This window comes from Rhinopithecus bieti, unplaced genomic scaffold (assembly GCF_001698545.2).
Source record: "Rhinopithecus bieti isolate Rb0 unplaced genomic scaffold, ASM169854v2 scaffold_9693, whole genome shotgun sequence".
Lineage (NCBI taxonomy): Eukaryota > Metazoa > Chordata > Mammalia > Primates > Cercopithecidae > Rhinopithecus > Rhinopithecus bieti.
Window position 1 is genome coordinate 1,010,005 of NW_016806178.1, and position 12,539 is coordinate 1,022,543.

A 12,539-nucleotide genomic window follows, 5' to 3' on the forward strand; every position below is an offset into this window, starting at 1 on the left:
TGGGTCAGCAGCAGCTGGTGTGACAAAGCACTGGCCTCTGGGAGCTAAGCCCTGGCCTGGGTCTGGGTCAGCTCTGCAAGGGTGCTTTCCTCCTTCCTGCAAGCTCTGCTTTCCATTTTTCTTCTAAACTGCCATCACTTCATGAAATCCCTGGGCTTCCCTCCTCCAGAGTTGGCTGGGAAGTGAACCATGTTCCCAAGACCAGCCTCCAGATCATTTGCCTCAAAGGTTTTCCTTGGAAGTCACAAACGTTTCAAAGAATCTCAAATTTTACAAAGTTTGAAGTGTGGGCATTGGTGGCCTGTGGCTGTGTCCTCTCTATGTAGCTGTTTTCTCCCCACATCCCTGAAAGGAAGCTGAGCCTGCTCCTCCCTCCACAGACCTCCCTTTCCAGGGCCCAGGGCGTGGAGTGCTGTGAGGGCAGTGTGCTAGGCGTGACCGTGCTCCTGGCCTCCAGGCCCATCTCCCTCTGTCATCTAGCTCAATAAGGCCCTGGCCTATTTGTGCTAAACAGGCAGTCGGACCTAGAAAGAGCAGACAATCTCTCTGGGTTACCAGTCTGGCTGGGAGCCGGTCTCCTAACTGGGATCCAGGCCTTCTCCCCTGTCCACGTGAACTCCCAGGGGCAGAGCCTGAAGTGTTGAACACAGCACTGGCCAAAGAGATGTCACCGTGGGAACCGAGGCCCTCTTTTCCCCCTGTCTGCTTTCCTGGGTTCAGAGGAGCTGAGGCTTGTCTGAGAGGAGGTGGAGTGCTGGTTTTCACCCTGGTTGGTGTTCTTTGCTTTGAGGGCACTTAGAAAGCCCAGCCCAGCCCTTGCTCCCACCCTGCACACAGTGGAGAGACTCTTCTAGGTATGCTCTTGACTTCTGCAGAAGTAGTGGGTGGCACGGAGCCAAGAGGAAGTGTGACTGAAACTGTCCACTCATAGCCCGGGTGCCGCATTGAGAAGGCTTGGTGGGAAACTAATGCTGTGGCTGACGCAAGCAGCCAGGTCCCAGGGCTGTTTGCTGTCCTGCTTCCTCCCTGTCTGTGGGACTTGGGGGAGGTGCTGGTCCTGGCCTGTCGAGGCATTGTTCTCTGGACTCCCTCTTTTCCCAGATGAGCTTCCCTTTAGGGGAGGGGTTTCCAGCCCCTGTTACCCTGAGGGTCTCACAAGCCCTGGAAGAAGTGTCTGGATTAGTCAGAGCACTGGGAGCTTCTCTCTCCCCAGGCGGCCCCCAGCCCAGGGAGCCTATGCCTGTGGGAAGCCCAGGAGTCACTTCCCTGGAGCCTGTGCTTTGTGCCTGGCCCTGTGCTCAGAGCTTTGTAGTCATTCTCACCTCAGTCTTCACAGCTGCCCAGGGAGGGACCTTTCTAGAGAGGAAGGCAGGCCCTGGCCTTCAGTCCCATGTCCAGGTTCTCAGAGCTAGGAATACAGAGCCCAGCCAGGATTTGAACTCAGGGCTACATAATTTCAAAGTCCATGGCACAAAGGACTCTGTGAGCTGGATGGCTCCTTTCACAGCTGCTCAGGTCTGTGGCTTGGTGGGACAGCCTGGATTTGGGAGATGGTGAGCCTGTGCAGTGGAACATTGCCTGGGTGGCGCCCATTGTCTGGGTGTGGACTTGGATAACTGCTTACCTCTCAGGGAGCTATAGCTCCCCATCTGTGAAATGGGACAGCACCTTCCTTTTTTTTTTTTTTTTTTTTTTTTTCTGAGACAGAGTCTTGCTCTGTCACCCAGGCTGGAGTACAGTGGTGTGATCTCGGCTCACTGCAAACTCCGCCTCCCAGGGTCAAGTGATTCTCCTGCCTCAGCCTCCCAAGTAGCTGGGACTACAGGTGCCTGCCACCACGCCTGGCTAATTTTTTGTATTTTTAGTAGAGACGGGGTTTCACCATGTTAGCCAGGATGGTCTTGATCTCCTGACCTTGTGATCCGCCTGCCTCGGCCTCCAAAGTGCTGGGATTACAGGTGTGAGCCACTGCACCCAGCCAACACCTTCTTTATAAGGTCACAGTGAGGGTTAATGAGATCCTATACATGAGAAGGTTTTGGTAATGGCAGATGTTTTCATTGCCAGACTTTAGCTGGCCTCGCAGAGCTGATGTCAGGTAGATGGGCCCCACTGAGGAGCAGCCTCGTCCTTTGCTTTCTGGTGTAACCAAAAAAGCCTGCCTTCTGCTCCCCAGGGTTGCTTCTCCCAGGAGGTGTGAGCCTACCTGGAGGAGGCTTAGGCACAGGGACACCTGCTGGAGGTCTGAGCGTTGGTTGAGCACCTCCTGTTTGTAGGATCCTGTGCCAGAGCCTGTGGGGAGGTGGAGAGAGGCGAGGAGAGACAGCCTCCACCCCTGAGGGACGAGACAGCTCCCTGCAGCCAAGCTGTGCCCATTCATTTCAAGCCCAGAGCTGGGCTGCTGGCTGCAGGGTCTGGAGGGCAGTGGGGAAGGTGGCAGACAGAGTAGCAAGACCCCCACTTCCCCGGCTTTCTTCACAGACCTGCGTCATCCGGGCCTGGGACCGCAGCAAGCCCCTGCTCTTCTGCCCAGCCATGAACACCGCCATGTGGGAGCACCCTATCACAGCGCAGCAGGTAGACCAGCTCAAGGCCTTCGGCTATGTCGAGATCCCCTGTGTGGCCAAGAAGCTGGTGTGTGGAGACGAAGGTGAGTGTCTTGCCAGGCTCATAGCCCATGGCCGTAGAAGGGGCTCAGCTTTGGGGTCACATCTCAGTTCAGTTCCTGGCCTGTTATGACCTTAGCAAACCATTCTCTGAGCTTAGCTTTCTCAGCTGGAAAATGGGAATCGTAATTACTGCCTCCAGATTGGTAGGGTAAAATGGGATGGAACGTGTAAAGTACCTGGTAGAGTCCCTGGCATGCAGCCCACACGTAGTTAAGGATGGCTACTGGAACGATTCCCAGGGCCTCACCGGGGGTCTCGGGAGAGATATGATGTGTCTGACTCAGGCAGAGACAGACCTTGCCCTCTCAGGCCTTGGGCTCTGGGTGGAGTACTCAGGGAGCAATGGGCAGGGGTCTGCAGGGCTACAGGCACTATCGGCCTGTCTGGCCACAGCGAAATTTTGCTCCCAGGTCTGGGGGCCATGGCTGAAGTGGGGACCATCGTGGACAAAGTGAAAGAAGTCCTCTTCCAGCACAGTGGCTTCCAGCAGAGTTGACCTGGAATTTCTGTCATGGTTGTCCCTCTGTATTCAGAATGTGTTCAGGCCAAGTCGGTGAAGATGGATGTTGGCAAAATAGGAGGATTCTCTTATTTGCTGAATGGGGGGCCTGCTCTGAGCCTCCCCAGGGGCCGGGCCTGCTCCAGGTTATATTGGACAGAAGGCCCAGGTCTCAGCTTCTTTCAACCAAGAGAGGCCGCTGCCTAGAGCCCATTCCCATCTTTTCCTGGATGGGCGAGGCAAGCCAGGAGAGCAAGCAGTGTTGTCCTCACTGGAGGAGGACTGAGCGACTGGGAAAACTTGCCTCTACATCTCACCCAGAACGACTTTTAGAAACACCACAGCTGGAGAGTCCTGGCTGAGCCTTGGGAGCTTCAGCTCTTTGGCCGGGTGCCCAGGTACCATGCGATCAGCGAAGCCTGTGAGTTGGCAGGACTCTGAGGTTTCCTGCAGACCATGCCATGAGATTGAAGGTGCGGGGAAATAAAGAAAAATCACCGTTTAAGAGGCTCCATTCTTTCCCTATAACCCAACTGTGGTCCCAGAGACCAGGGGGTGTTGCCAGGTGTGGCTGGGGAAGGGTCTGGGTTGATGACTCACCAGTACTCTTTAGTCCCCATATAACATGGTGGTTAAGGATAAAGTTCTGAAGCCAGAAAGCCCCTAGTTCCAATCCCAGCTCTGCCACTTACTGGCAGTGGGAGTTTGGTTCAGGACTTAGCCTTCCTGACCTTCACTTTCCTCAGCTATCTTGTTATCCTACCCTCAGGGAGTTGTTGAGAGGATTCAGTGAAATTATGTGTGCAAAATACGCATGCCACTGAGTGCCTGGAACATAGTAAATGTCAAATCAATGGAAGTTAAAACTAGGCATGCATATATGCCAGAGAGCTTTCCTAACATTTACTGCAATGCCCCGTCTCATTTTGGGAAAAAGAAAATCCTGGATGCTAAGCTGACACATCCCTTTATGCAAGTGACAGGTAAGCAGCCAGGAGAGTTGACCCTGCCCTGGGTCCCAGGCCTCTTGCCTGCTTCCTGGTTTTCTCTGTTCTCATCCTTTCAGCTTTGCTGGACCTGAGGCAGGGGCCTGGGTGTCTGTGCCCCCCCCAACCCCCAGTATACATGACCAAGGGAAGTAGATCCAGAGACACCATGCACTCTGGCCCAGAAACCCTCTGCTACCCAGCTTTTGACCTAATTGCCATTTGGTGTGGCTGCAGTGGGGAGGGCTTGTCCGCATATTTGGAACTGAGGCTGAGGCTGGCTTCCTGCCCTCCGACTTCCAGGCCAGGTATAGGGGGCATCCCATGTGGGCTCTGAGAATGCTGAGAGTAGAGGTGCCTTGAGGGGACCAGGAAGCCCTCTGGCTGGAATCAATGCTCCAGCAGTCTCCACAGCCTTTATCTCAACAGCACTTGACTTCACCATGTGACCCTTTGGGATAAAATTGCCTTAGGGCACGAAATAAACTATAACTAGTAACATCAAGAACCAACTTCTTTGGCTAGTTTGGGGATGGGGCCTGAAGAGAACCTGGGTAACTGAAACCCGGGGGTGGTCCCAAAAGTCCATTTCCAGGGTTTCCAACTTCCTTCTTGTCCACATTGCCCTTCCTCTCCCTCAGCAACCCACCAGTAAATGGTGAGGCTTCCCAATTTTATTTTTATTTTTATTTATTTATTTTTTGAGACAGAGTCTCGCTGTGTCGCCCAGGCTGGAGTGCAGTGGCGCAATCACAGCTCAAGCCATTCTCCCTCCTCAGTCTCCTGAGTAGCTGGGATTACAGGTGCCTGCCACCATGCCCAGCTTATTTTTGAATTGTGTGTAGAGATGGGTTTTGCCATGTTGGCCAGACTAATGTCAAACTCCTGACCTCAAGTGATCTGCTGGCCATGGCCTCCCAAACTGCTGGGATTATAGGTGTGAGCCACTGCGCCCAGCCACTTCCCAATTTTAACAGAAACTGATACCATTTTCTGAGTATTCATCATGTGTGAGGATCTATGCCAGGCATTTTAGGGAAGGCAGTTGCCCAGGGAGATCAACCACAAAGTGCCTGTGTGAAAAGGCCATGGGAGCAGGGAAGTTCACAGGCCACTGTCCCAGAGCTCTGAAAACAGCTGTTGCTGCTCAGTAGGACTTTGCCTTGTTGGCTAGAAGGGAACATATATCTCTGTGGACTCAGGCCAGCTGGAGGCCCCTGTCCCTGGGGGTTCGCCTCTCCATCTCCCACCCACAACAGTCCTGCATCCCTGCAGCCCATTTTGAAGGGGGGTCTGGATGAACGGGGCTGGGCTGGGCCTAAAGAGCCCAGCTGTTCCCTGAGCCAGACTGGAGCTAAGAGGAGCAGGTGTTGCATTTAGCTGGCCCCATCTGCCAGCGAGGTGCTGAGTGGGAGTGACAATCACCGCTTTCCCCATGAGGTGTCCAAGCACTGGAAGTTATCTTTGTCTTGGGGAGAAATGTTTCTCAGAGAAGATTCTAGCCTCCCTGATGATTTTTATAGAATTCTGGAAGTTTCAGAGAATAGAACATTTGGGTCTGAAATGTGCACTCGTGTGGCAGCCATGAGCCCTTCAAGGCTGCTGTGGATGCTGCTGGGTGGGAGGCAGAAGCCTCCAAACCAAGGCCCAGCTTCCACCCTGGGCCACCTCCAGCCCTTCCTGCACCCCGCTGGTCAGGTCCCGCTGCTGCCTCCCCACTGCCTCAGGTTAGGCCCAAACTCCTGGGCAGTATACACCTGACCCTTTGTGATCTGGTTCCTGCCTACCCTTCTAGCCCTGCCCTTTACCACACACGCCAACCCTGAAGGGTTCCCTATTCTCTTGCCAGACTGGATGACCTTGATCTGGCCAGGCCTCTTGCCTGTGTACATGCTGCTGCTTTTACTGGGACAAGACCGACTCCCACACATGCCTGTGGATGTACCTGGGTGCTACCTCCTTTGGAAAGCCTTCCCTGGCCGACTGCATCCTCCTTGCCCAGGTTCCCATGGTGTTTCCCACTATTATTTTTTATTTTTATTATTATTTTTGAGATGGAGCCTCAGTCTGTCACCCAGGCTGGAGTGCAGTGGTGCGACCTCGGCTCACTGTAACCTCTGCCTCCTAGGTTCAAGCAATTCTCCTGCCTCAGCCTCCTGAGAAGCTGGGATTACAGACGTGCACCACCGTGCTCTGCTTTTTTTTTCCAGATGGTGTCTCGCTCTGTCTCCCAGACTGGAGTGCAGTGGCGCGATCTCGTCTCACTCCAAGCTCCGCCTCCCGGGTTCACACCATTCTCCTGCCTCAGCTTTCCGAGTAGCTGAGACTATAGGCGTCTGCCAGTATGCCCGGCTAACTTTTTTTTGTATTTTTTTAGTAGAGAGGGGGTTTCACCATGTTAGCCAGGATGGTCTTGATCTCCTGACCTTGTGATCTGCCTGCCTCGGCCTCCCAAAGTGCTGGGATTACAGGCGTGAGCCACCACGCCTGTCCTGATTTTTTGTTTTTTTATATATATTTTTTATTTTTAATAGAGACGGGGTTTCACCATGTTGGCCACGCTGGTCTCGAACTTCTGACCTCATGATCTTCCTGCTTTGGCCTCCCAAAGTACTGGAATTACAGGAGTGAGCCACCGTGCCCTGCCACCACTATTTATTACAACAGAATTGTAATTGTCAGTTTACTTTATTTCCTCCTAACACTGGGATCTCTTGGAGAGCAGGAGTTGTCCTATTCCTTACAGAACCCAGCAAGTCACTCCAAGCTTGTACTGACAAAAAAGTGGTGTGTGTGTGTTGGGGCTATTGGTTCCTGCTCCTTTCTGCACAAGAGACAAAATTTAGGAACCACAAAAGCAAAGATTGATAAGTTTGACTATAGAAAAATAGGTTCACTGAGCAACAACCCAAAGTCAAGGTCAAAGGACAACACGCTGTGGAAATTATCTGCAGGTCATAAACAAAGGGCTGATTCTCCTAATATATAAAAAGCTCCTATGCATTGATGACAAAAAAACCAAGGGCCGGGCACAATAGCTCACACCTGTAATCCTAGCCCTTCAGGAGGCCGAGGTGGGCGGATTGCCTGAGCTCAAGGAGTTTGAGACCAGCCTGGCCAACCTGGTGAAACCCTGTCTCTACTAAAATACAAAAAATTAGCCAGGCATGGTAGTGCATGCCTGTAATCCCAGCTACTTGGGAGGCTCGGGCAGGAGAATTGCTTGAACCCGGGAGGCAGAGGTTGCAGTGAGCTGAGATCATGCCACTGAACTCCAAGCCTGGGTGACAGAGCGAGACTCCGTCTCAAAGAAAAAAAAAAAAATTACATATGCACCTTACTTTTTGACCCAGCAATTCTGCTTCTAGGAATTTGTCCCACAGATAGACTCAGTTGTATGACATTATGTCTGAACAGGAGATTTATTGCAGCCTTGTATATGGTACTAAAAGACTGGAAACACCCTCACTATCTAATAGCCAGGAGATTGGGTAAATAAATTAGTGTTCCTTCATACACTGGAACTCTTTTTTTTTTTTTTTTTTTTTTTTTTTTTGAGACGGAGTCTCGCTCTGTCGCCCAGGCTAGAGTGCAGTGGCACAACCTCAGCTCACTGCAAGCTCCGCCTCCCGGGATCACACCATTCTCCTGCCTCAGCCTCCCAAGTAGCTGGGACTATAGGCGCCCGCCACCATGCCTGGCTAATTTTTTGTGTTTTTAGTAGAGATGGGGTTTCACCGTGTTAGCCAGGATGGTCTCCATCTCCTGACCTCGTGATCCACCCACCTTGGCCTCCCAAAGTGCTGGGATTACAGGCATGAGCCACCGCGCCCGGCCATACACTGGAATTCTACACAACCATAAGACAAAGTGTTGAGGAAGCTGATTTGGGAAGACTTCTTAGGTACATTGTTAAACAGAAAAAGCAAGGTGCAGAAGAATGTGTGTCGCATGCACGCTTGTGTAGAAAAAATGGGGGTGGGGAAAGAAAAGGAGGATATATTCTTATTGACTTGTGTATGCATCAAATGCTTTTAAAAAGATAAACAGAAAAAAACAGTCTATTTTCCTCTTGGCAGGGGAACTAACTGAGTGGTTGGGAAACAAAGATAGGCAGGCCAGGACTCTGTCTCAAAAAAAAGAAAAAAGGAGGTAACTTCATTTTTAATTGTTGGGCCAGATGAATACATTTTATTTTATTTTATTTTATTTTATTTTGGATTGGTAATAGAATTTATTCAAATGTGCCTTAATATAGGCGCTGGGGCTTACCCATGGTGCTCTTGATATATAAGGCCCAGACATTCTGCCAGTTTTTCTTGAGCAAATGACACCAAGAAGTTGATAGCCAGGTGAATGTTATACACAAGCTCATCATCTGTCATCTTCACGTGACCAACAGCTACAGCCAGACATAACACCTTCTTCATTTGGAACTTGATTGTGGACTTCACCTCATCCACTTTGGCCACCATGTTTTCGTGTGTGTGAGCAGGGAAGGGAACTTTCCTGCCTTATTTAGTCCTGGGCCAAGGATTCGTGGAATCTGCTTGATCAGAGACTCTGAGGCCAAAAACGCATCATACTTCTTGGCCAGTTTCTTGACCAGTTTTTTATTCTTGTTGAGTTTTTTCAGCGCCTCGATGTCCATGTGGGGGATATCCACGGCCTTGGCCTCGTCACAGTGCTGCTGGTCCCCCAGGACACACACAGAGAACTTGGGGCGGGGAGTGGACTTAAGCCTGACGGTGCCCGAGAAGCGCTTGTCTTTCTGGGGGTCATAGTTCTTCAAGCTGATCTGCAACTCCACCGTCTCCAGGAACTTGCCGCGCTTGCGCTGGTTCCCGTGCAGGACTTCCTGCACCGCCTCCTATAGGGTGTCTCAAGAGACTTTGCCGCTCATGGCTTCTCACGCTGCTCTAACCGGAAAAGAGCCAGATGAATACATTTTAAAAAGAGTTCCTTCTGGTCAGGCACAGTGGCTCACACCTATAATCCCAACACTTTGGTAGGCCAAGGCAGAAGGATCAGTTTAAGACCAGAAGTTTGAGACAGACCTAGGCAACATAGTGAGATTCCATTTCTACCAAAAGAAACACAACTAACTGGACATGGTGGCACACGCCTGTTTTCCCAGCTACTTGGGAGGCTGAAGTGGGAGGATCACTTGAGCCCAGGAGTCCAAGGCTGCAGTGAGCTATGATCACGCCAGTGCACTCCAGCCTGGGTGAGGAGTGAGACTCTGTCTCTAAAAAATTTAATAATAATAAGTAAAAATATAAAGATTTTTCTGCTCTTTTTGTTTGTTTTTTTAAGATAGGGCCTCAGTCTGTCATCCATGCTGGAGTGCAGTGGCGCAATCACAGCTCACTGCAGCCTTGACTTTCTGGGGCTCAAGTGATCCTCCCATCTTAGCCTCCTGAGTAACTAGGACTACAGGTGCACGCCACCACGGCCCAGCTAATTTTTGTATTTTTGGTACATACGGGGTTTCACCATGTTGGCCAGGCTAGTCTTAAACTCCTGGCCTCAAGTGATCTGCCTGCCTCAGCCTCCGAAAGTGCTAGGATTATAGGTGTGAGCTCGGCCTCTTTCTGTTCTTTATCTAGAAGTTCTTAAAAATGATGGCAGAGAGTTAGTGCAAACAAACAAACACAAAGACTGGGCAAAGGTATCTGGAGATTTTGTTTTTGAGACTGGATTTCACTGTGTCACCTGGGCTGACTGCAGTGCAGCAGCACAGTCACAGCTCACTGTAGCCTGGAACTCCAGGGGTCAATCGATCCTCCCACCTTAGCCTCCCCAGTAGCTCAGACTACAGGCACATGCCACCATGCCTGGCTAATTTTTTATTTTTTGCAGAGATGGGATTTTACCATGTTGCCCAGGTTGGTCTTGAACTCCTGGACTCAAGTGATGCACCTGCCTTGGCCTCCCAAAGTGCTGGGATTACAGGCATGAGCCACCGTGCCTGGCCTTGAAGATATTCATCAAGGCCTTTGGAGTAGAAATGGGTCTTCTTTTCTTGTCACAAGCTAACAGAGGAAAATGAATTTTGAGTATCCTTGTGTGCTTTTAATAAGCCTTTAAGATCCCTGACCTCAAGGAGCTTATGTTCTTATGAGAGAAAGACTCACAATGATCAAATAACAGCAAACAACGAAAGTGAGACTGTGTGGCATGGACTCTACTTCAGAATTGAGCAGTCAGAGTGGGTCCCCTGGAGGGAACAGAACTTGGACTGGGGTTTACAGGAGGACCAAGGATACAAAAGGTGAAGACATGCTGCCATGTGCTTGATGTAGGACACCCGAGGAGGAACTCAGGCTCCACGTGCTGGGGAGGTTGGGAGCTGTTCAGCAGGGGAGGCACATGGTGAGTGTGGAGTGCGGTCAAGATCAGCGAGGTGGTATGTGCAGAACAGACTGGGGCCGGATTGAGAAGCTGGAGTCTAGGAGGAAGCCAGGATGCTGAGACAGGAATCTAGGTTGTGCTAAAGGCCTTGACCACACCCCTGATTCTGGAAAAGGGGTGACAAAAGTGAGTAACAATGTGAAGAAAAATCAACACCATTAAAAACTGTAAAAGCCATGGTCTTTCCCTAAGGTGGTGAGTGCTAAAACAAAACACAATATCCAACAAACAAACAAAAACAACCCACTGTCCTTGTGGCCAGTGAGGGGGAGGGAGACTAAATGACACTGTGTGTGTGTGTGTTGGTGCAAGATTTATAGCAATCTTCAGTCCCATCCACGAAAAATAATTTTGCTTTGTTTATTATAGTATAGTTTTTTTCTCTCTCCTGACCTCACAGTATTGTTCAGTCTGTCCTTGTGGCCGGGCGCAGTGGCTCACACCTGTAATCCCAGCACTTTGGGAGGCCGAGGTGGGCAGATCACTTAAGGTCAGGAGTTCAAGACCAACCTGGCCAACATGGTGAAACCCTGTCTCTACTAAAAATATAAAATTAGCCAGGTGTGGTGGTGTATGCCTGTAATCCCAGATACTCAGGAGGCTGAGGCAGGAGAATTGCTTGAATGCAGGAGGAAGAGGTTGCAGTGAGCCGAGATTGCACCACTGCACTCCAGCCTGGGTGGTTTGGAGTTGGCTTAATAGGGTCTCAAAGCAGCTAAGGGGTACAAGGAGATGGGGTGGGGAATAAAATGATTTTTGAGGAATGTTGCTGAGAATTGTGAATTGGACACACTTTATGTTCTTCAAGAGACCCAAGTAAAGATCAAGATCAAGGTTCTTTTTTTTTTTTTTTTTTCTGGAGATGGAGTCTCGCTCTGTGGTCCAGTCTGTGGTCCAGGCTGGAGTGCAGTAGCATGATCTTGGCTCACTGCAAGCTCTACCTCCCGGGTTCACACCATTCTCCTGCCTCACCCTCTCGAGTAGCTGGGACTACAGGCGCCTGCCACTACACCCGGTTAATTTTTTGTATTTTTAGTAGAGATGGGGTTTCACCGTGTTAACCAGGATGGTCTCAATTTCCTGACCTTGTGATTCGCCCGCCTCAGCCTCTCAAAGTGCTGGGATTACAGGCATGAGCCACTGCGCCTGGCCAAGAATCTTTTTTTTTTTTTTTTTTTTTGAGATGGAGTGTTGCTCTATTGCCAGGCTGTAGTGCAGTGGCGCGATCTCAGCTCACTTTAACAAGATCGAGGTTCTTTTTAAAGCCCTTTGCAATGTGTAATTCTCTTGAGTGCAGCTGAGCAGGACTGAACTATGTGGTGGAGCCCTAGATAATACTTGAGTTATGGGTACGTGTTACATTTTCTCCATATTGCCAACTGTTTCTTTGATCTCATTTTACCCTTCTCACATCACAGCTTCACAATGGAGTCAATTGGCATATGTAGCTGTTTTATAGACAAGAAACTGAGGGCCACACAGCCAGTGCAGTGTACTAGGGTTTTCTCTTTCTGCCCTATAGCTACGTGCAAACAGGCTCCTGCACAGGATTCTACCCTCATTTGCATTTACCTCCTTGGGATCAGTTGAAACACCCCTTCCACCACACACCAGCACCACCAGATGCCTGCCCTTTCAGTCCCAACTGGACAGCTGCTTCATTACCTTTTTCTTTTCATGGCTTCCTTCATGTATTGTGGTTTCTAGGGCAGGATGAAAATCCTAAGTGTCATGCAACTGCCTCTGAGCAAAGAGTCAACCCCAATAACTGACAGGTTGTTTACACTGAGAACTTCCTGGTGGAACCAAATATTCTACAATATTTAAGCCAGGTTTGGTACCCCCTGCGGCAAGGCAATGGGAATGGTCAGGCCAGAAGAACCACCAGTTGTCTCATAGCAAAAGAATGATGTGGGGAGTGGGTGGGGGTGAGGGCAAGAGGCAGATACGTGAGCTTCAGGGCTTTTGGAG

The 12,539-nt window shown here is 50.4% G+C and overlaps 1 protein-coding gene and 1 pseudogene across 9 annotated transcripts in view; one reads left to right on the top strand and one right to left on the bottom strand.

Annotated features, from left to right (window-relative positions):
• The window catches only part of PPCDC (phosphopantothenoylcysteine decarboxylase), a 46,144-nt gene that overhangs the window by 24,295 nt on the left and 9,310 nt on the right, over positions 1-12,539 (top strand). For 6 of the 8 annotated variants that reach the window (XM_017874979.1, XM_017874983.1, XM_017874985.1 and 3 more), the window contains 2 exons: positions 2,482-2,650; positions 3,080-4,649. In XM_017874979.1, coding sequence (XP_017730468.1) covers positions 2,482-2,650; positions 3,080-3,165 — 255 coding nt within the window. In that variant the 3' untranslated portion in view covers positions 3,166-4,649. Of the gene's footprint in view, positions 1-2,481; positions 2,651-3,079; positions 4,650-12,539 lie in introns of those variants that run through there. The other 2 variants (XM_017874987.1, XM_017874982.1) reach the window with 2 other exon arrangements.
• On the bottom strand, positions 8,375-9,057 carry LOC108531488 (60S ribosomal protein L10a pseudogene; annotated as a pseudogene). The gene has a single exon (XR_001886170.1). The product of XR_001886170.1 is annotated as a 60S ribosomal protein L10a pseudogene (transcript).